This window comes from Pelophylax lessonae, assembly GCF_965119305.1.
Source record: "Pelophylax lessonae genome assembly, chromosome: 2".
NCBI lineage: Eukaryota > Metazoa > Chordata > Amphibia > Anura > Ranidae > Pelophylax > Pelophylax lessonae.
Window position 1 is genome coordinate 273,284,125 of NC_138769.1, and position 26,467 is coordinate 273,310,591.

Here is a 26,467-nt window from a genome sequence, read left to right on the forward strand (position 1 = left end):
CACCATACTGCGGGTCACTTATCTGGGGCTGATCCTCAGCTCTATTCTGGTGAGGGTCTTCCTCCCCTTGGACAAGCTTCAGAAGTTGACAAGGGCGGTCCGGTTGCTGATGGAGACCGATCAGTCCTTCTTGCGGGTCTGCATGAGGGCCCTGGGTCTGATGGTCTTGGCCTTCAAAGCAGTCTCATTTGAGACCGTTGCAGAAGGAGATTCTGGCAAAATAAAACAGGGATCCTTGGTTATTGGACTTGAAGATTCGGTTGAGCCATGTCACCAAGTTGGCTCTTGGTGGCTCCAGTCTCCTCCCCCATATGCCAGGGCAAATCCTTCCTACCTGTGTTTTGGACAGTAGTCAACACGGACGCCAGCCTGTCATGCTGGGGTGGAGTGCTGGGGAAGTTCTGTGCCCAGGGGACTTGGTCACCGGAAGAGTCTGCCCTGGCTATCAATATTCTGGAACTACTTCCGGTTCCGAATGCTGTAGCCACGTCTCCCCCGGCTCCCACGGCAGGACCTGCAATTCTGCATATAACACCAGCCAGACGCCTCATTCCACCCCGCAGCACTTTGCCATCCCTGCTGGGACACCCCAGGTACCCATCTACCACATCAGATCCGTCTCATGGACAGATACCTGGAAAAAAAGCGGCCCGCGCTTTGCCCGGCTCGCAATTACTGGAGGCCCCGGTCTCGGCCCTCACTCCTGGTGCTGCTGAAGCTCCTCCCATGGACACTAGTGCTTCCTTGGCCGCTGCAATGCCACCATTGGGGGGGAACCCACGCACAGACCGCATAGCCCACGCGGTAGTGGCTCTCTTATCCCCCACCATTACTGAATCAGTGGAAAAAGCTGTCACCGTGGCCATGCAAGAAATAAAGCTGCAGCTCAGTGACAACTCCCTCAGACTCCAAGAGGTTGAAACACGTGTGTCAAGGATTGGGTTTGAGATCTATCAATCGCACAGTTCTGGGCAAGCCTAGGAGAAAACAAATCAGTTCGTCCTCCAGAAACTTGAGGATCTTGAAAATAGGGCGCGAAGAAACAATTTTCGGTTCATCGTGGTGCCAGAATCCATGTCACCATCCGCCATCCCCGACCTTTGCGCCAAGAGGATCCCAGAGGCCTTGGGCCTACAAGGTACCTTCGGGGTAGAACGGGCGCGTCGCATGGGGCTATGCTGCAAAGATTCAGACAAGCAAAATCTTTCCAGATTGACGGAACAAAAATCCTGATCTTTGCGGGCTATTCGGTCAAAGTAGCAAAAAAAAGGAAGGTTTTCCAGACCGTCTGCTCCAAGCTGCATCGGAAACAAATTACATTCACCCTGTCATATCCGGCGACACTTAGACTACACTCACCTACTGGTGACCAGCTATCATTTCAAGACCCCTTGGAAGCAGAGTCATTCCTGTGCTCTCTCCTTATGGATGGACAAGGTTCATCAGCGTATAAGACCTTCCCGGTCCTACGCCCTCGGGTTCAAAGAAGCCCTCGCAAAGACTCTCCTAAACGCCTCAAATACTCCACCGTGGTCAGTCCCAAACGACCAGACCCTCATCGCTGAACTCCAACCTCAGCTGCCCGACCTGCCTCTCCTATGGGTAATTCTCCCATCTCTGGGGGAGCTGTCACCTTTCTGCTGGGACCTGCCTTATGCACCTTTGTATATAATGTGCCCGCCTAGGCTAGTATTTTCTCCGCACTGTTGCGGGATTGTAATGTACTGTAATCTACTGTCTTTTTGTTTACAATGCTGGCATTGTGGAGGACTCAGGCATTTTTTATGGGCCTACTGTTCTATCTTCCCGAAGTTGGTGAACGTGGCTCCGGCTATCATCCATTTCTGCCTGCCCGAGTCTACGCCAAGGGTTATGCCGCCTTTCACAGTGACAGCATGCGGAAAAAAGTGAAGTTCGTTTATGCATATTGTTTTTTCTGTTCTTTTTATGTTTTTTCCCCTATTGATATCTCTCCCTCCCCCACCTCCCACAGATTACACGTTTGGAATCTTACACCTCTTGGTCCTCACAGCTACCCTAAATATGACTCCTGCAGTGCTACCTGTGCAATCACTAACCTCACCTGCCCTGTTAACTTGCGGTTTGTTCCTATTGCCGGCCTTTAAAACCTGTACACTTAAACCTCCATGAGGATCGTCTCCTGGAAAGTCGGGGGCCTGTGGTCCCCCATTAAGAGAATGAAAGTTCTCCGTCACCTTAAAAGGCTCAAAACCGATGTTGCCCTTATTCAAGAGTCCCACCTGTCATCCGCTGATTGTGGGTGGGAACGATTATGGGATCTGAAGCTGTTGTCCGTAAGGCTGGAGTTCTCATTTTGATACATAAACGTATCTCTTGTGAAATCCTATCCTCTACTACCGATGATGAGGGCTGATACATCTCTGCCCATGTTACACTAAACAATAGGGAGCTCCTATTAACCAATATTTATGTGCCCAACAGCCCTGACCAATCCTTTTACCAGGAGCTATCGACCCACCTCCTTCAGCTCCCGCATGCCCCCCATTTATTTGGCGGCGACATAAATTCTACACTTGACCCACTTCTGGACAGGTCACAAAATAGGTCCAAAATAAAACACGTGGGAGTCCCTGGTGTAACGCCTCTAGCGTCAGTCATAGACTCTCTAAAACTGACGGATTTTTTTCTGCTCTGAAAATGTCATTCCCAGGCTTGAAGACTCGGAAATACATGAGATCATTATATCGGATCACGCCCCTGTCTCCCTATCCCTAGATCCCCCGGATACTCAAAGTAATACCCATCTTTGGAGATTCCCTGCTTACCTGCATAATAACTCGGATTTCCAAACATATGTTGCCCAGGCATGGGCTGAGTACTCCTCGGCCAACCTCTCCCATACCTCTAACCCCAATTTATTTTTGGAAGCTGGCAAGGCCTTTTGACGTGGTAAAGTGATTTCCTATGCTTCGGCTTTTAAAAAGACGTCTAATAAAAACTATACGCAAGCTAGTGAACGGTTGCGCGTTGTCCAGCGCGCTTTACTATCCCTAGATTCCCCGGATAACAGAAACGAATGGACACTGGGCAAAAAAGCATTTGACACTTGGGCAGACAAGATCGAATTGATCAAGAGAACACCTCTGTCAGCCACATTCCACAGGTTCGGTGACAAAGCTGGCAAGCTTCTGGTGAGATTGTGCGGAGGCCCCTATAAACCCACACACATCACCTCTCTTAAAGATTCCACGGGCAGAGTAGAAACAACACCGCAAGGGGTAAAATCTGTCATGCACAAATTCTACTCCTCCATATACTCATCCGATCCCTTTGATAAAGCCCAAGCTCGTTTTTCCTTGACGGAATATCCTTACCCAAAATTTCCCTGGAGCACCTTGCTCTCTTGAACACCCCTATATCCCTATCTGAAATATCGGTCACTATTAAACAATTGGCCCCGAACAAGGCCCACGGGTCCAGATGGATTCTCGGGGGAATTTTACAAATCCGTATCGGAGGTCTTTGCCCCCACCCTGCTTAACGTCTACTCTGCTGTTTGGTCTGGAGGCTTGTACCCCACCGACTGGAAATCAAGCCATGATTAAACTCCTTGCGAAAAAAGGGAAATGCCCCCTGGAACCAGGCTCTTATAGGCACATATCCCTCCTAAACCTAGACGTAAAAATTCTTTCCAAAATTTTAGCATCCAGACTTGCGCTTATCATGCCCTTCTGGATACACCCAGTGCAATCCAGTTTCACCAAAGGCAGATCGGCCGCCTTTAATATATGGAAAGTTCTCCTGGCCTTAGATCAAGCCAGGATACACCCGGAGAGAGACCTAGCCATCGTAACCCTGGATGCGGAGAAGGCATTTGATAATGTGAACTTCAAATGGCTCTCCATGGTCCTTCTGGAGATGGGTTTCACTGGGTCTTTCACGCATATCAAGGCCATGTACTCCTCTCCGGCAGCCAGGCTCTGGGTGGCTGGGTCTCTCACTGAGGAATTCCGCTTCTACAAGGGCACGAGGCAGGGCTGCCCCCTGTCGCCGCTGCTCTTTAACCTAGCTCTGGAACCCCTTTCGAGGTATCTCTTGGAGGTGGCTCCTTTGCACGGGATCTTTATCCGGACTCGAGAACTGCGTATCTCCCTATTCGCGGATTATGTTCACAATAATCTCTACGTTTGATAGGTTTAAACTTTGTTCGGGTCTCCGGATTAATTATGCCAAGAGTGAAATATTTCTTTTGGGACACATATCTAGACCTAACTGAGCGCTGAACTCCCCCTTTACTTTGGCCACATCACACATCACCTATTTAGGAATTAAAATTGGTAAAATCCCCTCCTCCCATTTATACCCTAAACTACCCTCCACTTTTTAGCAAGCTGTGTCAGTAATTGGAAAGTTGGATGGATCTGCCGCTCTCGCTGTTGGGAAGGTGTCACCTAGTTAAAATGGTCCGCTTTGCCTGAATTTTATACCCACTACATACTATCCCTCTATTGATCAAGCACAAGGATACTCAGCTGATTAACAAAGCTATTTCCAAATTTCTGTGGAAGGGCAGATGACCACGTATTTCACTAAAGAAACCTATTTCTTCCCAGGAGCGAGGGCGGCATAAATCTCCCAGATGTTAGATTTTATAATTTATCCTGCCTGCTCAGAATAGCACTGGACTGGGTGTCCAATTATTCACACTACAACTACAATTTGGAATCACAGATGTCCTACCCTTTCTCACTGGCAGCTCTACTACACACCAAGTGGAAAACCATGCCTCCTCAACTCCAACACAATATACTGCTAAGGGATACAGTCATAGCCTGGAGAGATATTAGAAAACGCCTGCGACTTCCCTTCTCTATTTCTAAATTTCTGCCTATAGTAGGAAATCCGAACTTCGCCCCAGGCCTGGACACCCCAACATTACGTTTATGGAAACGGAAAGGTTTACTTTACTTTTCGGACCTTTGCGACCTAAACTCAGGCCTGCCACGCTCTCCTCAGCTTATTCCTGATCAATATATTCTTCCAGGATCTCACATTTTCTTCTTGCTTCAATGTTTCATTCGCTCCACTAGTAAGGACTCTAAATGGAGATTACAAGACTCATTGGCTGACCCCCTCCTGGCCACGGGGAAATACAGCATTTCTGATACCTACAAACCATTTTTACATTTAACCTCCTTATATCAAGCATCATCAGCTACAGCCAACTGGGCCAAAGACTTGTCGACAGAGGACATTGTGACAAAAATCTTCCAAGGCTACAACAAAACTTTGCAGATAACTCCTAATGAAACTTGGAAAGAAACTCAGCTAAAGATTCTTCATCGGGCTTATATCCCATTCCTCTCTATCAAAGACAATCCCCAATCTAGTACCTGTCCGCTTTGCGCCGCAGACAGACCCAATTGGGACCAAGTTCTTTCCTTCATTAGTGGGGTCATGCTTCTTCAGCTCCCCAAGGATCCTCTAGTACTCATTTTTGATTATTGGGACAAACAACTTCAGGTTTGTTCATACCGGCCCCATCCTCATCCTCACACCTGGATTTTAACCTGCCTACTGGTAGCCCGTAGGGTTATTCTTTCCAACTGGATATCTCAGATCTGTCCCTCCATTACCCAGGTGAAATGAGACCTTCAAAGCCTTTTAACCAAAGACCAGATTAACAGACTTCACCCACAAGTCATTATCTGATCGCTTTTTCAATAAATGGCAGGACTTTTTTTTTTCTTTGGCCTCGATACCTAGTGCTGGAGACCTTGCTATGCATAATGGAACTTTCTCTTACTCGACCACTGGCTAGTGGTCTTTTACTGTAGGACAAGGAACATTACCTCCCTCCCCCTCCCCCCCCCCCCTCCTCCACCTTCCCTCCTCATCTTTTGCTCATTTTGATGAGCTACTTGCATAGATCCATCCAACTAGATCTCTAGAACAGATTTATTTTTCTTCTTGAATGGTATCGCCAAATTTGTTGGGTTAACTTGGATGCTCTCTGCAATTGTTGTTATATTTACTAAAATGTTGTTTCAAAGTGCTCTTCATGTACCTTTTTATTTCCTCAAAGTTTATTTAAAAAAAAAAAAAATATTCTGGAACTGAGGGCGATCAAGCTCTGGGTGAGTCGGCTATGGGACTCTCCGGATAGCATTCAGTCGGACAATCCAACGGCCGTGACTTACATCAGTCAGCAAGGGGGCACCAAGAGTTCTCTGGTGGCCAGGGAGGTGGCCAAGATTCTGATTTGGGCAGAAGCCAATGTTCCAGGTCTTTACGCAGTCCACATTCAGGGTGTGGAGAATTGGCAGGCGGATTACCTGAGTCGTCAGGTGTTGGATCAAGGGGAATGGTCCCTTCATCCGGAGGTTTTTCATCTCCTGTGTGTCCGGTGGGGGACCTCGGACATGGATCTGTTTGCGTCCCACCTCAACAGGAAAGTTCAGCGGTTTGTGGCCAGGTCTCTGGACCCTCTGGCCAACGCCACAGACACTCTGGTGGCTCCTTGGAGCCAGTATTACCTGATCTTTGCCTTCCCTCCGCTCAAACTCCTCCCAAGGTTTTTGCACCAGGTGGCAATGGTGGCCTTGGCAGTCTTGGTACGCAGAACTAGTAGAAATGGTCGGGGATCCTCCATGGAGACTTCCTCTCAAGGACCGATCTTCCATCCTGCTTTACGGTCGCTGGATTTAATGGCTTGGCTGTTGAAAGCAAGGTGTTGAGGGATAGGGGCCTCTGTGATTCCTACCCTTTTGAAGGCCAGAAAGTCAACATCCAGGAAGATCCATCATCGTACGTGGAAATCGTTGATTTCATGGTGTGAATCGCTGCAGCTGCACCCTCGCTTGTTCTCTATAGCTAGGGTTTTGGCCTTTTTTCAGAAAGGGGTTGAACAGCACTTGGCGTTGGACACTATCAAGGATCAGTTGTTGGCCTTGGCCATCTACTTCCAACGTCCGTTGGCTACTAATGCCTTGATCCGCACTTTTATTCAGGGGGTGCATCATCTGGCTCCTCCGATGAGATCCCCGTTGCCTCCGTGGGATCTCAATCTGGTTTTGTCTGTTCTTCAAAAGCCTCCTTTTGAGAATAATATGGATATTTCTCTGCTTTCCTTGTAGAAGGTTGCTTTCCTGGTGGCTATCACTTCTGCTCGCAGAGTATCTGAGTTGGCAGCGCTGTCCTGTCGTTCGTCTTATTTGGTGGTCCACGGGGATAAGTGGTCCTCCGGCCTAATCCGTCTTTTCTCCCTAATGTGGTGTCGGATTTTCATCTTAATGAAGACGTTGTGTTGCCTTCCTTTATGTCCTAAGCCTTAACATTCCAAGGAAATGACCTTGCATTCTCTGGATGTGGTTTGGGCGATAAGAGTTTTTCTGATGGTCACTGAGTTTTAGAAAATCTGACTCTCTCTTTGTCCTTACGGACGGTCCTCGCAAAGGTTTGGCTGCGTCCGCTGCGACCATCTCAAGATGGATCAGACAGACGGTTGTTCAGGCTTATTCACTCAAGGGTCAGGTTCCTCCTTTCCCTGTGAAGGCAAATTCTACTAGAGCTCTGAGTGCCTCTTGGGCTTTTCGCCATCAGGCCTCGGTCGTATAGGTTTGTAAGGCAGCGACTTGGTCATCTTGCACACCTTTACCAAATTTTACAAGGTGGATTTGTTTGCTTCTTCGGGTGCCTCTTTTGGCCGCAAGGTTTTGCAGGCTGCTGTTTCATAAGAGAATGTTTTTTTCTTATGCTCTTGGGGGCCTTTTACCTGGATGAGCTCATGTTGTTTAGATTGAGCTTCATGTTACCCAGTAGGCTAGGTTTAGCCTTTGGAGTTTACGTTACTTTCTGCGTTTTTCCCACCCCTCATGCTTCTATACTGCGTTAGGACATCCCACACAGCTCATGAAGATGAGGCTTCGTCTGTCAATGGACAATAGAGAAATGATTTTTGGAAGATCTTACCGTAAAATCTTTTTCTCTGATGTCCATTGAGAGACGCAGCACCCGCCCCTCTGATGGGGATGTTTTTTTTTTTCTTCACTGCTTGCAACTAAACTGATGTGCTGGGCGTTGTCTGTGAGGGTTATGTCTGGAGGGACAGTCCTTGGGCGTGTATGTGTAAAACTTTGTACTAATGTACTGCCTAGACTACTACTGCAGGTGGCAGCATAACCCACACATCTCATGAAAATGAGGCTGCGTCTGTCAATGGATATCAGAGAAAAAGATTTTACAGTAAGATCTTACAAAAATCTTATTATGCTCTTTTTTTTTTGTACTTCAGTTTTTATCCATGGTGGTTTGTATGACGCTGATACAGACATATGATTGCATGTTCTTTCTGGACAAGGGATGTGCTGTTTAAAACAAAAAAGACATAGTTGCATATTACTGTCTATATTAGTACTACTTAAAAAATGAATTTTATGTTTTTTTACAGAAAAAGCGCAGTATGATACCTTGCTTTTGGGAAAACCAGCTTTCTGGCTGTCAGAAAGGAAATTGTGCTTTTCACCACACTAAAGGTCGATATGTAAATGGTGTATACATACCTCCAAGTAAAAGTAAGTATCTATTTTCAGATCTTTAGAGTCTTACTCAGCAAATAATTAGAATGTTTAGCTATGCTGCACTATTTGCTTTCGGCAAACATTAGGGGACACAGTAGACCGATCTGCCACTAGGAGGCTGAAAATCAAGAAAGCAGAAGGCTTTGCTACTACTCCTCATAGGCTATATACTTTCTTGCACAACCAGCAAGCTTTTGCTCAAATCATTTTTAAGTAGATGGAAAAAATGAACAATATAGAGTGCACTCAAGAAACACTTGTGACTGTTTGAAATATAAAAACTTGTAGTTGATTTACACTTAAAAATAACAGCAAAAACATTTCATGCCTGGTGATGGAACAGAATCCACAGTTCCTTTATTCCAGCTCTGGATCATTAGAAGTTAACACACCTCTTTGTGCTTGCTGCTACTCCTCATAAGATCAGGGAAATCATCAGTTAACAGAAATAAAGAGGGCACAGACTAAGTGCAGTAGAGATTGTAACTTTAACCACTTGATCTCAGGAAGTCTTAACTACCTTCCTGACCAGAACATTTTTTGCCATTTGCCACTGCACTGCTTTAACTGGTAATTGCACGGTCATGTAACACTGTACAGAAACAAAATTTACACCCCTTTCCCCCACAAATAGAGCTTTCTTTTGGTGGTATTTTTTAAGCTCTAAACTAAAAAGGACAGAATTTAAAAAAAAAAAAAAAAGAAATTTTCTACTAAGAGAAAACATAAAATTTCTCTATCGTTCATTGACAGACACAGCTCCACCTTTTTTAGACCATTGGGATATGCTCCTCCTATCAGAAATAGGCACTAGGCAGGAAAAATGTTTTACCACACCTATGGGGCTCTTCCTGCAGGCATAACCCCACACACTCAGCCTGCAGTTTTGTTTCTGCCTAGTTTAGGAATAGGATCTAGCTCCCTGCTGGGACTTCGATTTTATCCTTTAATAGGGAAATTTTGTTATTTTATGATTTTTTGTTTTCTTTTTTTTTTTTTTTAAAGGTTATCTTTTCGAACACATACAAAGAAGTACAAAACCTATCATCAAAAATATTACATAGAAAAAGATTAACGAATAGTCTAGTCAGGGCCTATAATACATAGTGAAAATAAGGGATTCATCATAGTATTCACATATAACAGCAAGGGTCATTTAAGTGTGAACAGGTTATATACCATTAAGGTAGTATTATGGCCAAATTAATTTCACGCTTTTATACATAGTATCTCGTCTCCGTCTATGTATTAGGAGATATAGTGCGATCAGAGTTCACCCAAGTATCCCAAACCTTATGGAATTTACGGGGGCAGCCTCTTGCTTGATACGTCAATTTGTATGGTGGAAGTGCCTGATTGACCAATGTCAGCCAAAAGGCTACAGTAGGAGGAGTGGAGGATTTCCACTGCCTAAGTATGGATTTCTTGGCATAATATAACACCAGGCTCAAAAAAAGCTGAACGTTTTTAGATAAGGATTAATCATCAATATACCCTAACAGGCATCTCAAGGGATTGCATATGTTATGTGTGAGGGAAATGGAGCTAATAAATGCAGTCACCTCCGACCAGAACATCCTGACAAATGGGCATTCCCACACCATATGATAAAAAGTGCCATCAGCTATGAAACAAGAGCACGATGCCCATGACAGTCTATTTAGCTTAAACAACAGATAGGGAGTGTGATATGCTCTATCTAAAAATTTCGTTTGAATAACCTTGTCCCTGGAGGAAATAACAGTAGATACCTGCAATGGAAGCACTTCTTACCATACTCCTTCATAAGCTCTGGTATATCTGTACGCCATTTGAATTCAGTGAGATTGAGTCTGTCAGTTTTGGAGTGTAGTAGTGAGGAATGGTATGTGGATAAGAGTTTAGAATGATTTGGGTCTAATAAAAGACGCTCTAAAGGAGAGGGCTATATGGAAATATTACGCAAGCCAAATTGAGTAGCAGCTGTATGCCGCAGTTGAAGATCTCTAAAGTATGCAGTTTGGGGGAGGCCATATTCAGTCCCGAACTCCATGAATGAGCGAAACGTCTCTGCATTAAATAAATGGAATATTGGCTTTACTCCCTGCCTGGACCAATATGCCCCATCTGTTCGCCTGAAAAATCCTCGTAACTGCGGGTTATGCCATAAGGGGGCATTAGGAGAGTGGAAGGGAGTAGTAGTTGACCGCAGCAATTTTGATGCTTTAAAAATCTGCAATGTCATAGATAAGATGCTTATACTGTCTCTACCCAGAGTGGATTGACGATGAATGAGATGTAATAATTCGTATGATGTCAGAATCGCTGCCTCCAAAACAACAGCTGCAATTATTATGTTTCAGGTAAAACCACCAATGAGCATGAGCCAACTGGGAAGCAATGTATTATTTATGGAGATTAGGGGCTGCTAGGCCGCTTTCCTGAACCGGTAGCTGGAGTGTATCCTTGGCAATTCTAACTGACTTACCCCGCCATATAAAAGATGTAAGGATAGAATCAATCTCACCAAATCTATGTTTAGGAATATACACTGGAGAGTTACTGAGGACATAAAGAAAACGTGGCAAAAAGATAATTTTAAAAATATTGATTCTACCCAGTATGTTGAGCTGGAGGTTAGCCCACAATTTCAGATTGTTTTTTAAATGGTTAAGGAGAGGATCTAGATTTCTGATATATAGTGATATTTGTTGTACTATTACCCCTAGATAGCGGAAGCTATCTATGATTTTTAATGGGAACAAGGATGGAAGAGTTATGGGACAATCAGAATCCACTGGAAACAGGAGGGATTTCTCCCAGTTCACCCTGAACCCGAGAAGTGGCTGATGGCCTCCAATAACGTGTTTATGGAAGAATTTGAGTCTGCTAGATATATCAACATATCATCTGCATATAGGGACAGACACCTTCTCCTCAAGCCCATTAATCATTAGGCCCTTAATACCAGGAATCCCCCTAATCAATTAAGGCAATGGTTCTATTGCTATGACGAAAAACAACGGTGACAGGGGGCAGCCCTGTCTAGTACCTCTCGCAATAGGGAAAGGGTCTGATACATATGTATTTACTCTTAAATGGGCTTTAGGTCTGTAATACAATAATTGAATTCATCTGAGGAAGTTATCGACAAACCCAAACTTTGCCAATACTTCATGCAAGTATGGCCATTCCACTGAGTTGAATGATTTGTGTATCCAGAGATAATCTACTGGAACCCATGTTATCACGTTTGGTCTCGATATTGGTGAACAACCTCCACAAATTGATAGAAGTAGAGCGACCTGGGATAAAGCCAGTTTGGTCCGACTTTATAATCGCAGTAATAACTGTATTTAATCTGCGGGCAAAAACTTTAGCTAAGATCTTGATGTCAGAGTTGATCAGAGAGATAGGATGATATGACTCACAATATAGATGATCTTTATGAGGTTTTGGTATAAGTACAATTAAAGCCTCAGACATGGAGGGTAGCTAACAACCCTCCTTTAAAGGGCAATTGTAAACTTGCAGAAAGTAAGGGATCAAAATCTCTTTGTACTGTAAGTACCATTCTATAGGAAAGCCATCCAAGCCCAGCGTTTTATTATGAGCAAATTATTTTATGCCAGTACTGATTTCCTCCTCCATTAATTAAGTTTGCTCTGCTGACATTTTGGAAAGCTGGATGTCCCAGAGACAGTCATCCAGTTCCACAATTGTATAATGTGCCTTAGAGGTATATAAAGCAGAATAGAAGGAAACAAATGACTCTACAATTTCATTGGTTTGTTCCACTATTACCCCTGCAGAGTTTATAATTCTAGGGATGTTACATGGCTGGAAAACAGGCCTCGATGGATATGCTAGCAGACAACTATTCTTATCTCCCAACTCAAAAATCCATTGGTTTTGGTACAGCAATTTCTTTTGAGTATGTTCCAGTAAATCCAAGTCCCTGGCTTTTGGTCTCCATAAGGAGAGGCTTTCAGAGGTGGGAGAGCCAGAATAGCGAGACTCTGCATCATAATTATCTTTTTCAGCATCCAGCAATTTAGACTGTGTGACTCATCTGGCCGCCCTCATAGCAGTGGTAAACGTGCCCCTCATAGTGGCCTTAAATGCATCCCAGACCATGGGTAAGGCAGTGCTTTGGTGATTGACAGCCCAGTACGCATTCATATCAACCACTCTTTTTGGTCCACCACTGCCTAATCTGCCAACCAAAGGTGACTAAGTCTTCAGATTTTGTAAGAGGTGGGTATATTGAAGATGAAATCAATCAATAAGGATGAATTGCCCGATACGGCTCTAGGGAGAAATCTGATCGGAGACAGCTGGCATGAGTATACCCCTTAAATCCGCATGTTTCCATCTCCAAGCATCCATCAAATCAAATTTATCTAGATAGTAGGAGAGAGGAGTGGAATGTACAATAGACCCCCCGAGTCGATCCAGGGAGTTATTCAGGACCATATTAAAATCGCCAGCTATCAGGAGAGGTCCCTCAACTATTTCTATCACTGCTCTCATGCGTTCAAATAATGCTTTGGTAAATGGTGGAGGCATGTATAGGTTTTTTTGTTTAGTATATTTTTATTAAGGAAATTTCAAGAACAGTTACATAGACATAACAAGCATTCAAAAATCCTATATACAGCGCATTACATGTGCTTGCATAAAAAACATATCACAAGAAAAATGTTTGTTTCTCTTACGTCCTCCGACAGTCGCCGCCCACTCTTACAGCCTTCACCAATGGGTATTGGCTTCCTCTGCACAGGAGTAGCTAGGCATAAGACTTGTTAAAAACAAAAGCATTTAACATAGACACACCCATGGGGGCTGTCCCACTGGTCAATACCCCCCTGCAGTAAGCCATCCTAACTCAGTTTGTCTTCTGCCTAGCGTTAGGAGTAGATAGCCTTCCCTGTGCTGGGGCTGCAGTCTCAGCCTTCTAATCTTTTTTTCTTATGATTTTATTTGCAAGAATGTCACTTTTTTCTTTGCTTTACTAGCTGTTTATTTTGTCAGCTTTAGTTTAGTCGGATCTTCGGATGAAGATGGATTTTGCGGAGCTGGGAATCGGACTGGTCGCCCTGGCTCTCCAGGGCAGAGGGTCAGATGGATCCCCAGCCCGCCATCAAGCGTTCAGCTATGTGTTCGCCCTGGCATTATGAACGACCCATCCCTGTTCGCAGGGATGCAGCCTGTGAGGTGGCTACCTCACTGGACACATCTGCGGTTTATTCACATGCTGCAGTGTCCTGCGTTTTTGGCTGACGGCATTCCCTGCTATCTGAGGGCAGCGGCTTTCCGTTTACTGAGAGGCACCCCACGCCATCCGGTACAGGTAAGAACTATCTGTGTGGGGCCTCTGTCTGGGGTGGCAGTCCTGTGTGGAAAAAATTGGAAAGGAAGGAGTTGCATTTATGGCTCAAACTCTGGCAGTTGGTTAGTAAAAAACGACTTTATTGGAGAAAACCAAGATAAAATCATACACGACACAGATAAACTTGCAAAAGGAGGTAAAGTGACATAGATAAAAACACATGCATGTATGTGAGAGGTCCGCCTTGGTGGCAACAAAGTACCTCACTCAGGCTCCACCCACCTACCAGAATGCCCCAAATGATGGAAGGTAGATATTACCCGTAGTACCGCTAAATAGCAGCCCTGTGCTTAGTATAGTTTATTGGTTAATATCACATGTAAAACCAGCCTTTGGATCTCCATATATAGTGATATTGTCACGTGCCTAATCAAGTATAGGGCAGAATAGCGGTAATGGGGCCAAGGGGAGGCAATGGGAGGTTCAATGAAGTTGTTATCCGTCCATGTAGTTGATACAATTGGCTATGTTCTTTTGCCGTATCATCAACTCGCTACATCAAATATCATAGTGCATTCCGGATTAGGTATTCAGGAAAAAGTATATATAGCAGCAAATAATATCAAGGAGTTTGTTCCTTTTTCATGTGGTGAATTAATTCATAGCATATTGTAGTAACATTTGATTTTCATTTCTATGTCTATGCACTCAGACGTTAAACTCGGTGTTCTTTCAAGTAATAAAGACAGTTCATTAGGAGGAATTATTCCAACAAAATTGATCAGTGTGGACCCTCCACAGATGGATTGTTCATAGGAGATTCACCAGAGTAAAGGTGCATCAATTGGCAGATAGTTCATAAGACAGACTGACAACATGAAAGCAGCAGCACATGAAGCACATATAGTTAGCTGATTGCTATTCAAACTCTGTGTTGCCTTACTGCTCTCCTGGTTTTAGAAATTGTCAGTGAGGTATTATTCCACTCGCATATAGAGAATACGTGGACCCTCATTTAAGATTTTTGCCACGGAGAGGAGGCTGCACATATGTTTGGTAGTTTTATCAAAAGCAATCTAAGGTAGCAGACAAATTTTTGCAAGCAGTTGACAGGACTGGTTATGTGGATATATATATATCCTAAACTCACGTGTCTGGATAGGATAGGATGTATATGTGCCGAATCCCTCCAGATGTCTCTGTCTATTGATGCACGGTTGTCCGATAGTCCTTGATATAATTGCGCTTGGTTTTAAAGTAGATGTCTTAGCCAGGTGAACGGAAGATGGCCGATCAACTTCCCATGGTTTGGAGAGAGCATGCGATATTTGTTTGCTGCATGGTTAAACAGGTTTGTCTCCCACGCTCGTAAATAGTAGCGGTGTGCCTTCCGGGTAAGGTGGGTGGAGCTGTCGTCGTGAGGTCTATGGTGCGTCTGACGTCAACGCGTTTCGCGTGACGCAGCACGCTTCTTCAGGACGTCCTGAAGAAGCGTGCTGCGTCACGCGAAACGCGTTGACGTCAGACGCACCATAGACCTCACGACGACAGCTCCACCAACCTTACCCGGAAGGCACACCGCTACTATTTACGAGCGTGGGAGACAAACCTGTTTAACCATGCAGCAAACAAATATCGCATGCTCTCTCCAAACCATGGGAAGTTGATCGGCCATCTTCCGTTCACCTGGCTAAGACATCTACTTTAAAACCAAGCGCAATTATATCAAGGACTATCGGACAACCGTGCATCAATAGACAGAGACATCTGGAGGGATTCGGCACATATACATCCTATCCTATCCAGACACGTGAGTTTAGGATATATATATATCCACATAACCAGTCCTGTCAACTGCTTGCAAAAATTTGTCTGCTACCTTAGATTGCTTTTGATAAAACTACCAAACATATGTGCAGCCTCCTCTCCGTGGCAAAAATCTTAAATGAGGGTCCACATATTCTCTATATGCGAGTGGAATAATACCTCACTGACAATTTCTAAAACCAAGAGAGCAGTAAGGCAACACAGAGTTTGAATAGCAATCAGCTAACTATATGTGCTTCATGTGCTGCTGCTTTCATGTTGTCAGTCTGTCTTATGAACTATCTGCCAATTGATGCACCTTTACTCTGGTGAATCTCCTATGAACAATCCATCTGTGGAGGGTCCACACTGATCAATTTTGTTGGAATAATTCCTCCTAATGAACTGTCTTTATTACTTGAAAGAACACCGAGTTTAACGTCTGAGTGCATAGACATAAAAATGAAAATCAAATGTTACTACAATATGCTATGAATTAATTCACCACATGAAAAAGGAACAAACTCCTTGATATTATTTGCTGCTATATATACTTTTTCCTGAATACCTAATCCGGAATGCACTATGATATTTGATGTAGAGAGTTGATGATACGGCAAAAGAACATAGCCAATTGTATCAACTACATGGACGGATAACAACTTCATTGAACCTCCCCTTGGCCCCATTACCGCTATTCTGCCCTATACTTGATTAGGCACGTGACAATATCACTATATATGGAGATCCAAAGGCTGGTTTTACATGTGATATTAACCAATGAACTATACTAAGCACAGGGCTGCTATTTAGCGGTACTACGGGTAATATCTACCTTCCATCATTTGGGGCATTCTGGTAGGTGGGTGGAGCCTGAGTGAGGTACTTTGTTGCCACCAAGGCGGACCTCTCACATACATGCATGTGTTTTTATCTATGTCACTTTACCTCCTTTTGCAAGTTTATCTGTGTCGTGTATGATTTTATCTTGGTTTTCTCCAATAAAGTAGTTTTTTACTAACCAACTGCCAGAGTTTGAGCCATAAATGCAACTCCTTCCTTTCCAATTTTTTCCACATGCCACATAGTTGCTTGACTCACCGGCAATACGCCGTTTGGTAATATTGGTATTACTTACAATTTATGTCACATCCTACTATATCCTCTGACTTAAGGAATATAGGGAATTCTATTGGTACTTCCCACTCCCCCTTCCCCTATTTTTTGATTATGGCAGTCCTGTGTGCTGTGTGTCCCCTCATGTCTGTGCGTTTGTGGGGCTCCCTGATGCGATCCCTGCGGGGGTCTTTAATTTCACTGCTTGTGCTGTGTGTGTTTTGGGGGCCCCTCTCCTGTGTCACTTCGTGTGTTTGGAGGTGCAGACTGTGTGTGTGCGGCGGCCGCTGCGGGGTGAAAACTGTGCGATCCGCCATTTTAGGTGTGGGCAGCATGTCTGGCTTCACTGTGGGCTTTTTGCACAGCTTCTATGTAGTGTTTTTGGCGCCATCCGGCGCCATCTTGTGTTTGGCGAACGATCGTTCGGTGCACATGTCGGCGGCCATCTTGCCGAAGCCTCCCATTACTTCCTATGGGCAGCCATTTTCCCTTAGCCTGCAGCATATAGTTCAGCCTCTGGCGACCTCACTTCCTTTTCCTCTGGAGCAGCGATCGGTGTGGTAACACTCTGTGGGGCTCTGCAGACTGTCCTTTCCATATTTCCTCTGTTTAATGCTTTCTGGCTCAGTTTTGTCCCTGTGGGGTGTCTGTGTACACAGTCTTTTTAGCGGGGGGCTGCGGGGTCCGCAGCGCTCTTAAAGGGCCAGTAGCTTAAAAATTGTGTTTTCTGCAATGGAATCTCAGGACAGCAAATTCCCCCCAGCCTTGGTGGGGGACCCCAGTTCTTATGCAAATAATTGTTGAACCACACCTTTAGTGCAAAAAATTATAGTCCACTCAATATAAATGTGAATATAAAAAAATATATATATATATATATATATATATATAAACAAGGTGAACTTGTTTGAAAGTGTTGTGAAAGTCTCTAATTTCCACAATTTTAAAAGGCCGGTTCTATGGGTATCTTCATTCCTCCACCAAATAGTGACCACCCAGTGTGCACAAACTCCTTACCAGAACTACCAGACCCCTTAATTACAGGGGGTCAGTAACAGCTGTGAACTCTCAAGTTGCTGACTCAGGATATGCTGATATCGGACAAGCCAAGGCAATGTATGTTACATAGGTACATAGTGAGGTTGAAAAAAGACATCCGTCCATCCAGTTCAACCTATGATGTGTGTGTGTGTTTGCTGTTTACCGTACATTGTATACCCCTCTATGTTATGGTCTTTAAGGTGCCCATATAATAGTTTTTTTTTAACTATCAATGCTCCCTGCTGATACGACTGCTTGTGGAAGAGAATTCCACATCCTTACTGCTCTTACAGTGAAGAACCCCCTACGTATTTTAAGGTTAAACCGCCTTTCCTCTAGTTTTAGTGAGTGGCCACGTGTCTTATTGTATTCCCTTTCTCTGAATAGGTTTTTCCATATGCTAGGGTTGCCAGTACAGTATTTGTAGATTGATATCATATCCCCCTCAATCGTCTCTTCTCCAGAGAGAATAGGTTCATTGCTTGTAGTCTTTCCTCATAGCTGATGTCCTCCATTCCCCTAATTATTTTTGTTGCCCTTCTTTGGACTTTCTCCAGTTCCAGCACATCCTTCCTGAGGACCGGTGCTCAGAACTGGACAGCATACTCCAGATGTGTCTTCTGATTAAACAGACACTGTCCACCTCCTAAATCCTCATGCCAATAAACCATCCACTCGCAATCCGACAGTTTACCAGGGATACAGTGCTTTGCAAAAGTATTCGGCCCCCTTGAACTTTGCGACCTTTTGCCACATTTCAGGCTTCAAACATAAAGATATAAAACTGTAATTTTTTGTGAAGAATCAACAACAAGTGGGACACAATCATGAAGTGGAACAAAATTTATTGGATACAGTATTTCAAACTTTGTTAACAAATAAAAAACTGAAAAATTGAGCGTGCAAAATTATTCAGCCCCTTTACTTTCAGTGCAGCAAACTCTCTCCAGAAGTTCATTGAGGATCTCTGAATGATCCAATGTTGACCTAAATGACTAATGATGATAAATAGAATCCACCTGTGTGTAATCAAGTCTCCGTATAAATGCACCTGCACTGTGATAGTCTCAGAGGTCCGTTTAAAGCGCAGAGAGCATCATGAAGAACAAGGAACACACCAGGCAGGTCTGAGATACTGTTGTGGAGAAGTTTAAAGCTGGATTTGGATACAAATAGATTTCCCAAGCTTTAAACATCCCAAGGAGCACTGTGCAAGCGATAATATTGAAATGGAAGGAGTATCAGACCACTGCACATTTACGAAGACCTGGCTGTCCCTCTAAACTTTCAGCTCATACAAGGAGAAGACTGGTCAGAGATGCAGCCAAGAGGCCCATGATCATTCTGGATGAACTGCAGTGATCTACAGCTGAGGTGGAAGACTCTGTCCATAGGACAACAATCAGTTGTATACTGCACAAATCTGGCCTTTATGGAAGAGTGGCAAGAAGAAAGCCATTTCTTAAAGATATCCATAAAAAGTGTCGTTTAAAGTTTGCCACAAGCCACCTGGGAGACACACCAAACATGTGGAAGAAGGTGCTCTGGTCAGATGAAACCAAAATCGAACTTTTTGGCAACAATGCAAAACGTTGTTTGGCGTAAAAGCAACACAGCTCATCACCCTAAACACACCAACCCCACTGTCAAACATGGTGGTGGCAGCATCATAGTTTGGGCCTGCTTTTCTTCAGCAGGGAGAGGGAAGATTGTTAAAATTGATGGGGAGATGGATGGAGCCAAATACAGGACCATTCTGGAAGAAAACCTGATGGAGTCTGCAAAAGACCTGAGACTGGGACGGAGATTTGTATTCCAACAAGACAATGATCCAAAACATAAAGCAAAATCTACAATGGAATGGTTCAAAAATAAACATATCCAGTTGTTAGAATGGCCAAGTCAAAGTCCAGACCTGAATCCACTCGAGAATCTGTGGAAAGAACTAAAAACTGCTGTTCACAAACGCTCTCCATCCAACCTCACTGAGCTCGAGCTGTTTAGCAAGGAGGAATTGGCAAAACTTTCAGTCTCTCGATGTGCAAAACTGATAGAGACATACCCCAAGCGACTTACAGCTGTAATCGCAGCAAAAGGTGGCGCTACAAAGTATTAACTTAAGGGGGCTGAATAATTTTACACGCCCAATTTTTCAGTTTATTTGTTAAAAAAGTTTGAAATATCCAATAAATTTCATTCCACTTCATGATTGTGTCCCGCTTGTTGTTTGTTCTTCACAAGAAATAGTTTTATATCTTTGTTTGAAGTCTGAAATGTGGCAATGTGTCAAAGTTCAAGGAGGCCGAATACTTTCGCAAGGCACTGTAGGTGGGGAGACAAAAGAAACTCGTGGTGCAGTATATAGAGATAGCGTTTATTAGGACAATGCACATTGCACTTGAATTGAACTGTGCTCTGCGACTGCGTCCGACTGCTCTGGGCGTCCGACTGCTCTGGGCGTCCGACTGCTCTGGGCGTCCGACTGCTCTGGGCGTCCGACTGCTCTGGGCGTCCGACTGCTCTGGGCGTCCGACTGCTCTGGGCGTCCGACTGCTCTGGGCGTCCGACTGCTCTGGGCGACCGACTGCTCTGGGCGTCCGACTGCTCTGGGCGACTGACTGCTCTGGGCCACCGAGTGCTCTGGGCGACTGACTGCTCTGGGCGACTGACCGGGCTGTGCGACTGTGACTGTTGTGCGACTGACCGGGCTGTGCGACTGTGTGTGTGGTGTGACTGTGAGTGTGGTGCGACTGTGAGTGTCAAGTGAGTGTAGCGGAGTGCCAGAGGGTGAGAAGGTAGAGTTAGGAAGCCAGGAAACAGCCACACAGGATAGACTTAAATTACTGAATCCCCATTAGAATAGATTAGCAGGTACAATGCCCGGCGGGTGTGGAGATGCGACTTGGTGTACATCTTGTGATATGTATGCGTTCCTCGATCATGCGATCAAGGGCAAATACAAATGCGCAAAATGTAAGCACGTTGCTTCCCTGGAAGCTCAGGTCCTGAATCTAGGGAAGCAGCTGGCAACACTGAGCCGAATGTCCATACCGAAGGAGAGCCAGGATTGTACCCATCAGGCGCAGGCAGGGGCCTGCACAGAGGTGGGCGGAGTAATGGAGGTGCAGGCATCAGAGCAGAGTAGAGGGGTGACAGGAGGGGTAGAAGGGGACAAGGCAAGGAGGCCGGTCCTGGGCTGGAGCACCCCAATAGATACACCCAGTTGCATGATGTTGGGGAAACCAGTCAGGGACCAGCATTGCTGGAGCAGAGCGACTCCCCTAGCTGCCAGGGGAAGAACTCCTCCAGTGAGGCTGGGAGAAAGGGAAAGCAAAGACAGGTGCTGGTGGTAGGGGACTCAATCATTAGAAGGACAGATAGTGCAATCTGTCACAAAGACCATGAGCGCCAAACAGTCTGTTGTTTACCGGGCGCTCGGGTTCGGCACATCGCGGATCGGGTGGACAGATTATTGGGTGGGGCTGGGGAAGACCCAGCTGTCATGGTACGCGTGGGTACCAATAACATAGGCAGAGGAAGCTGGAGAGTCCTAAACGATTTCAGGGACTTAGGCGCTAAGTTGAGGAGTAGGACCTCTAAGGTAGTATTTTCAGAAATACTACCTGTACCTTGAGCCACACCAGAGAGGCAGCGGGAGATTAGGGAGGTTAACAAGTGGCTGAGGAGCTGGTGTAGTAAGGAGGGTTTTGGGTTCCTGGAGAACTGGGCCGACTTCTCAGTCGGCCACCGGCTCTATGATAGGGACGGATTGCACCTAAATGGGAAGGGTGCAGCCGTACTGGGTGAGAAGATGGCCGAAAACTTAGAGGGGCTTTTAAACTAGGTGATGGGGGGGGGGGGGGGGGGAGGGTACAGATGTAGAATTAGCCAGTGGAAAGCAAGATTCAGAGGGCAGAAATAGGGACATTAGCGGTAGGGTGTTTGGAGCTCCTAAACCCAGGGTGGGTATGGGGAAAAATCACAAGAGCAGCCTAAAAACATCAAATGAGGATATATGTAAACGGCCAAACATACGAGGTTTGTATACCAATGCCAGAAGCCTGGCCAACAAGATGGGAGAGCTGGAGCTGCTGATGTTTGAGAAGGACTTAGATTTTGTGGGAATAACTGAGTCTTGATTTGACAGCTCTCCTGACTGGATGGCGACCATTCCCTTTATCGCATAGATAGAGAGGGTAAAAAAGGGGGAGGGGTATGTCTGTATATTAAGAACAGTGTACAGGTAAATATGAGGGATGATATTAATAATGGAGCTTTGGACGAGGCAGAAACCCTATGGGTAGAACTTCAAAGGGAAGGCACTGTGGGGAAGGTAATATTGGGCTGGGCGTATGCTATAGGCCCCCCAACCTGATGGAGGAGGGGGAGGCGGACCTCCTTTTACAGATAGGATTGGCAGCAAGGATGGGAAATGTCATTATAATGGGGGACTTTAATTTCTCAGGTCGCCTTTCAGGACAGCACCTGGAGAGAGCGCAGCTCCACCCAATCCACAGGAAACACTGCAAATAAAAACTCCTCTTCTTCCACCATGCCTCAGTCATTTGTGTTTCCTCCGCCATGGTGGAAGCATTGCAGGAGCCGTGTGGAAGGGCTGCGCTCTCTCCAGGGGGAGAATAGGAGTAATTGCCCATTTTTTGCTTTGATGCATTTGAAACCATCCCAGCTCCCCTCCCTGGAGTTTCAAAGGGGGTACGCTCCGGAGCCTCTTACCTCGCTCGCTCAGGGGAGCTGAGTCCCATCGGAGGATCCAGGTCCGGGTGTCAGAGGTCCGCGCTTCGGCCGGTTGGCGGGCGGGGAGCCGCGTTTGGCATTTGAATCTCCCGCACTTTCGGACTCTGATCCCGGGGGCGCGCGGCGTCACTTCCGGTGGACGGGACTTCAACCGCAATACACGCAGGGGTCAGAGGCAGGTCACGAGTTTGGCGCTTCCGGTCCACAGAGGAGGACGCGGGAAGCGGTATTTAAATGGAGAGATCTGCCAGCAAGCTGCGCTTTTCAACAACATGGAGGAAAAGTCCGCAGCGACGGTGGAAGCAGGCACCGCTAGCGCCGGCCAAGCTCAGGTAGGAGAGGTGCAGTGGTGCCTCTTTTTTCTTTACTGTGTGAGCTTTTATTTTGGGGTTTTCTTCCTTCCTCCTTTGGAGCCTGCCCTGTAGACTGAGTAACTGTTCCCAGTCTAACAGGATACATATGCATATGGGAGTCTCTCTTTCTTCTGATCCTTTTTTGGTGTGGGTCACGATTTTCTCCCTTGCAAGAAATCACTAGGTGGTGGTTTTCTTTTATTGGTGGTTATTGGGCATTCATGGTGGCTTTTTCTTTAGTAGGTTAAAGCCACAGTGAAGACAAGAGCCCCAGCATCAAGGAAATGCCCTTCATGCAAGAATCCACTCAGAGATTCCTGGGTGAAGCCACTTTGTAAATCATGTATTGCTGACCTTGTGAAGGAAGAGTCTAGTCAGCAGAATAATGAATTCATGTCCTCATTCAAAGAACTCACAGACACCCTGTCCTCAGTTCGTTCTGTTATCCAGGACGCCACAAGTTCTTTCAGACTCTCAACAAACGGGTGGAACATCTTCCCAGCCGTCTAGTGATTCAGAAGATGAGGGGGAGAGTGCTCTCTGTTCCATCAGGGATTCAGAGGAGGAAGAGAAGGAAGAGGTGGCTAGTTCTTCCAGATACAAATTATCTTTGGAAGAGGTTGATGATTTGCTGAAAGCGATTTACACCACGTTTGAAATCGCAGAAGAAAAGGTACAAGTTTCACTTCATGACAGAATGTACCAGGGCCTTGAACAGACAAAGCGCAGGGTTTTTCCTGTTCATAAGGTCCTTACAGAATCTATTGAAAAAGAGTGGAAGGACCCAGAGAGGGCCCCTTTTTTCTCTAAATCCCTAAGAAGGAGATTTCCGTTTGAAGAGGATACGGCGCATCTATGGAACAAGAAGCCCAGAGTGGATGCTTCTTTTTCTCAGGTGTCTCGCCGCACGGATTTGGCGTTTGAAGACATGGGTGTTCTGAAAGACACCATGGATAAAAGGGCAGATTCTCTCCTTAAAAAGGCTTGGGACTCCTCTACGTCCAGCCTTAAGCCGGCCATGGCCTCCACGGTGGTAGCCAGAAATCTTGAGTGCTGGCTCGAACAACTTAAAGGGCATGTGGAGGCTGAAACAGCAAGCAAAGATCTCCTGGATTAATTTCCGCTGCTCCTAAAGGCAGTAAAATATATGGCCGATGCTTCTGCTGAGTCTATCAAAATGTCCGCCAGGTCAGCAGCCCTCTTCAACTCTGCCAGGAGGGCGGTCTGGTTATAAACCTGGACAGGTGATTCAGCTTCTAAGGTGAAACTCTGTGGTTTACCTTTTGCCGGTGACTTGCTTTTCTGGCCAGAATTGGAAGCAATTCTTGACAGAACGGCGGATAAGAAGGCCTTTCCGTCAAAAAAGAAATCGCCTCCTAAAAAGAGATTTCGTTCTGTTCAACAAACCAACAGAGGTCGAGAACAAGATCAGAGATCAAGATGGACCTCCCAAAAAGGCAAAGGGAAAGGTGGAGTCCTCTTCAGACCACCTGACCAGGCCAATAAAAGCAAGTGACAACAGTCTTCCAGTGGGAGGAAGGCTGTTATGGTTCCTCCCACGATTGGGAAGAGGTATCCGCAAGCCCCTTTGTAAAGAATATAGTGGCTCAAGGATACAAGCTGGAATTTTCGGAGACACCTCCAAGCAGATTCCATGTTACTCCCCTTCCAAGGGATCCGGAAGAGGCTTCCTCAATGATGTCTCTTTTACAAGAGCTGATTCAACAGGAAGTGATTATCCAAGTACCCGAGGGGCAACAAGGCCGTGGGTTTTATTCTCAGATCTGTCTAGTGAAAAAACCCTCAGGAAAGTACCGAATGATCCTAAATTTAAAGATCCTGAACAGATCAATTCTGTACAAGCACTTCAGGATGGACACCATCTATTCAGTGACCAAACTGTTTTCCCCAAACTGTTTCATGGCATCCTTGGATCTGAGGGACGCTTACCTGCACATCCCAATAAATCAGGAGTGCCAGAAATTCCTAAGGCTGGCGGTCAATCTGGGGGAATCGGTCTGGCATCTACAGTTCAGGGCCCTCCCCTTTGGCCTCTCATCTTCTCCAAGGGTGTTTACCAAGGTAATGGCGGATGCCCTAGAGCCGTTAAGGCTGAGGGGTATTTCAATTGTCCCTTACCTGGACAATCTGCTAATTTTTGCAGAGTCCAAGAGCCAGGCGTTGGTACACCTTCAGAAGACTCAGGACCACCTAGAGAGTCTGGGGTGGCTCATGAATTTGGAGAAGTCCAGCTTGACTCCTTCTCAACAGATAAAATTTCTGGGATACAGAATAGATTCGGTCCTCCAGAAGGTGTTTCTACCTCAAGAAAAGATCGAGAAGACTCAGAACGCAGTGGCTCGATTGCAAACCAATCATCAGGTTACTGTCAGGTCGGCCATGGCAGCTCTGGGCTTGCTCACAGCCGCTATCCCTGCAGTACAGTGGGCAAGACCGCATTCCCGTCTTCTCCAGAGAGACATTCTGCAGAGTTGGTCATATCTGGAATATCTGGAGAAATCCATCAGAATCTCCACGAAAGCAAAGAGATCTCTGTGGTGGTGGAGGAATTCCAGAAATCTGGAAGAAGGTCTGCAATGGACTTTCCAGACGAGCAAACGTCTGACAACGGATGCCAGTTCGTGGGGTTGGGGAGCCCACTTGGAAGGTCGGACGATGCAAGGAACATGGTCCAAAGCAGAGTCCAGGAAATCATCCAACTGGCGGGAGTTGAAAGCCATCCTTCTGGGTCTTTGGTCCTTTCAACAGACAGTCAGGGGCCATCATGTGCAAGTTCTGTCGGACAACATGACAGCAGTGGCCTATGTGTCAAAGCAAGGAGGCACAAGAAGCAGACAGCTATCAGACCTGGCAATACAGCTACTCTCCTGGGCGGAGAAAAATCTAGCCTCTCTGACAGCGGTGCATCTGAAGGGGTCACAAAACCTTCTAGCAGATCTGCTGAGCAGGAAAAAGGTGTTGGAATCGGAATGGAGTCTGAATCGAGAAGTATTCACACAGATCGTGGAAGTTTGGGGTCTTCCCCAAATAGATTTGTTCGCTTGTCAACAGAACACCAAAGTCCAAAGATTCTTTTCCCTACACAGGGAAGATCAGGACTGGGGCTTGGATGCTCTAGCTCATCCATGGGACTTCCATTTGTCTTACGCGTTCCCTCCATTCCAACTGATTCCGTTGGTTCTCAAAAAGTTCAGGGAAGAAAAGACCAACTTGATTCTGATTACACCTCACTGGCCAAAGAGACCTTGGTTCGCCCTCCTGCTGAATCTTGCCTCAGAACCTCCCTGGAAACTTCCGTACAGGAGAGATCTTTTGACACAGGGGAACCTAGTGTATCCCGAACTGGACCGCTTACAACTGACAGCGTGGTTACTGAAGAAGACATCTTGAGAGCCAGAGGCCTGTCAGAAAAAGTTATCTCCACCCTTCTCTCCAGCAGGAAGAAGGTGACTAGGGATATTTACTTGAAAGTCTGGAGAAAATACAACTTTTGGTGTTCCAGC

The 26,467-nt window shown here is 45.6% G+C and overlaps 1 protein-coding gene across 2 annotated transcripts in view; it reads left to right on the forward strand.

The window, feature by feature from the left end:
• LOC309545901 (zinc finger CCCH domain-containing protein 11A-like) overlaps positions 1–26,467 on the forward strand; it is a 761,634-nt gene that overhangs the window by 285,313 nt on the left and 449,854 nt on the right. For both annotated transcript variants that reach the window (XM_082245323.1, XM_082245324.1), the window contains one exon: positions 8,432–8,555. In XM_082245323.1, coding sequence (XP_082101449.1) covers positions 8,432–8,555 — 124 coding nt within the window. The remainder of the gene's footprint in view (positions 1–8,431; positions 8,556–26,467) is intronic.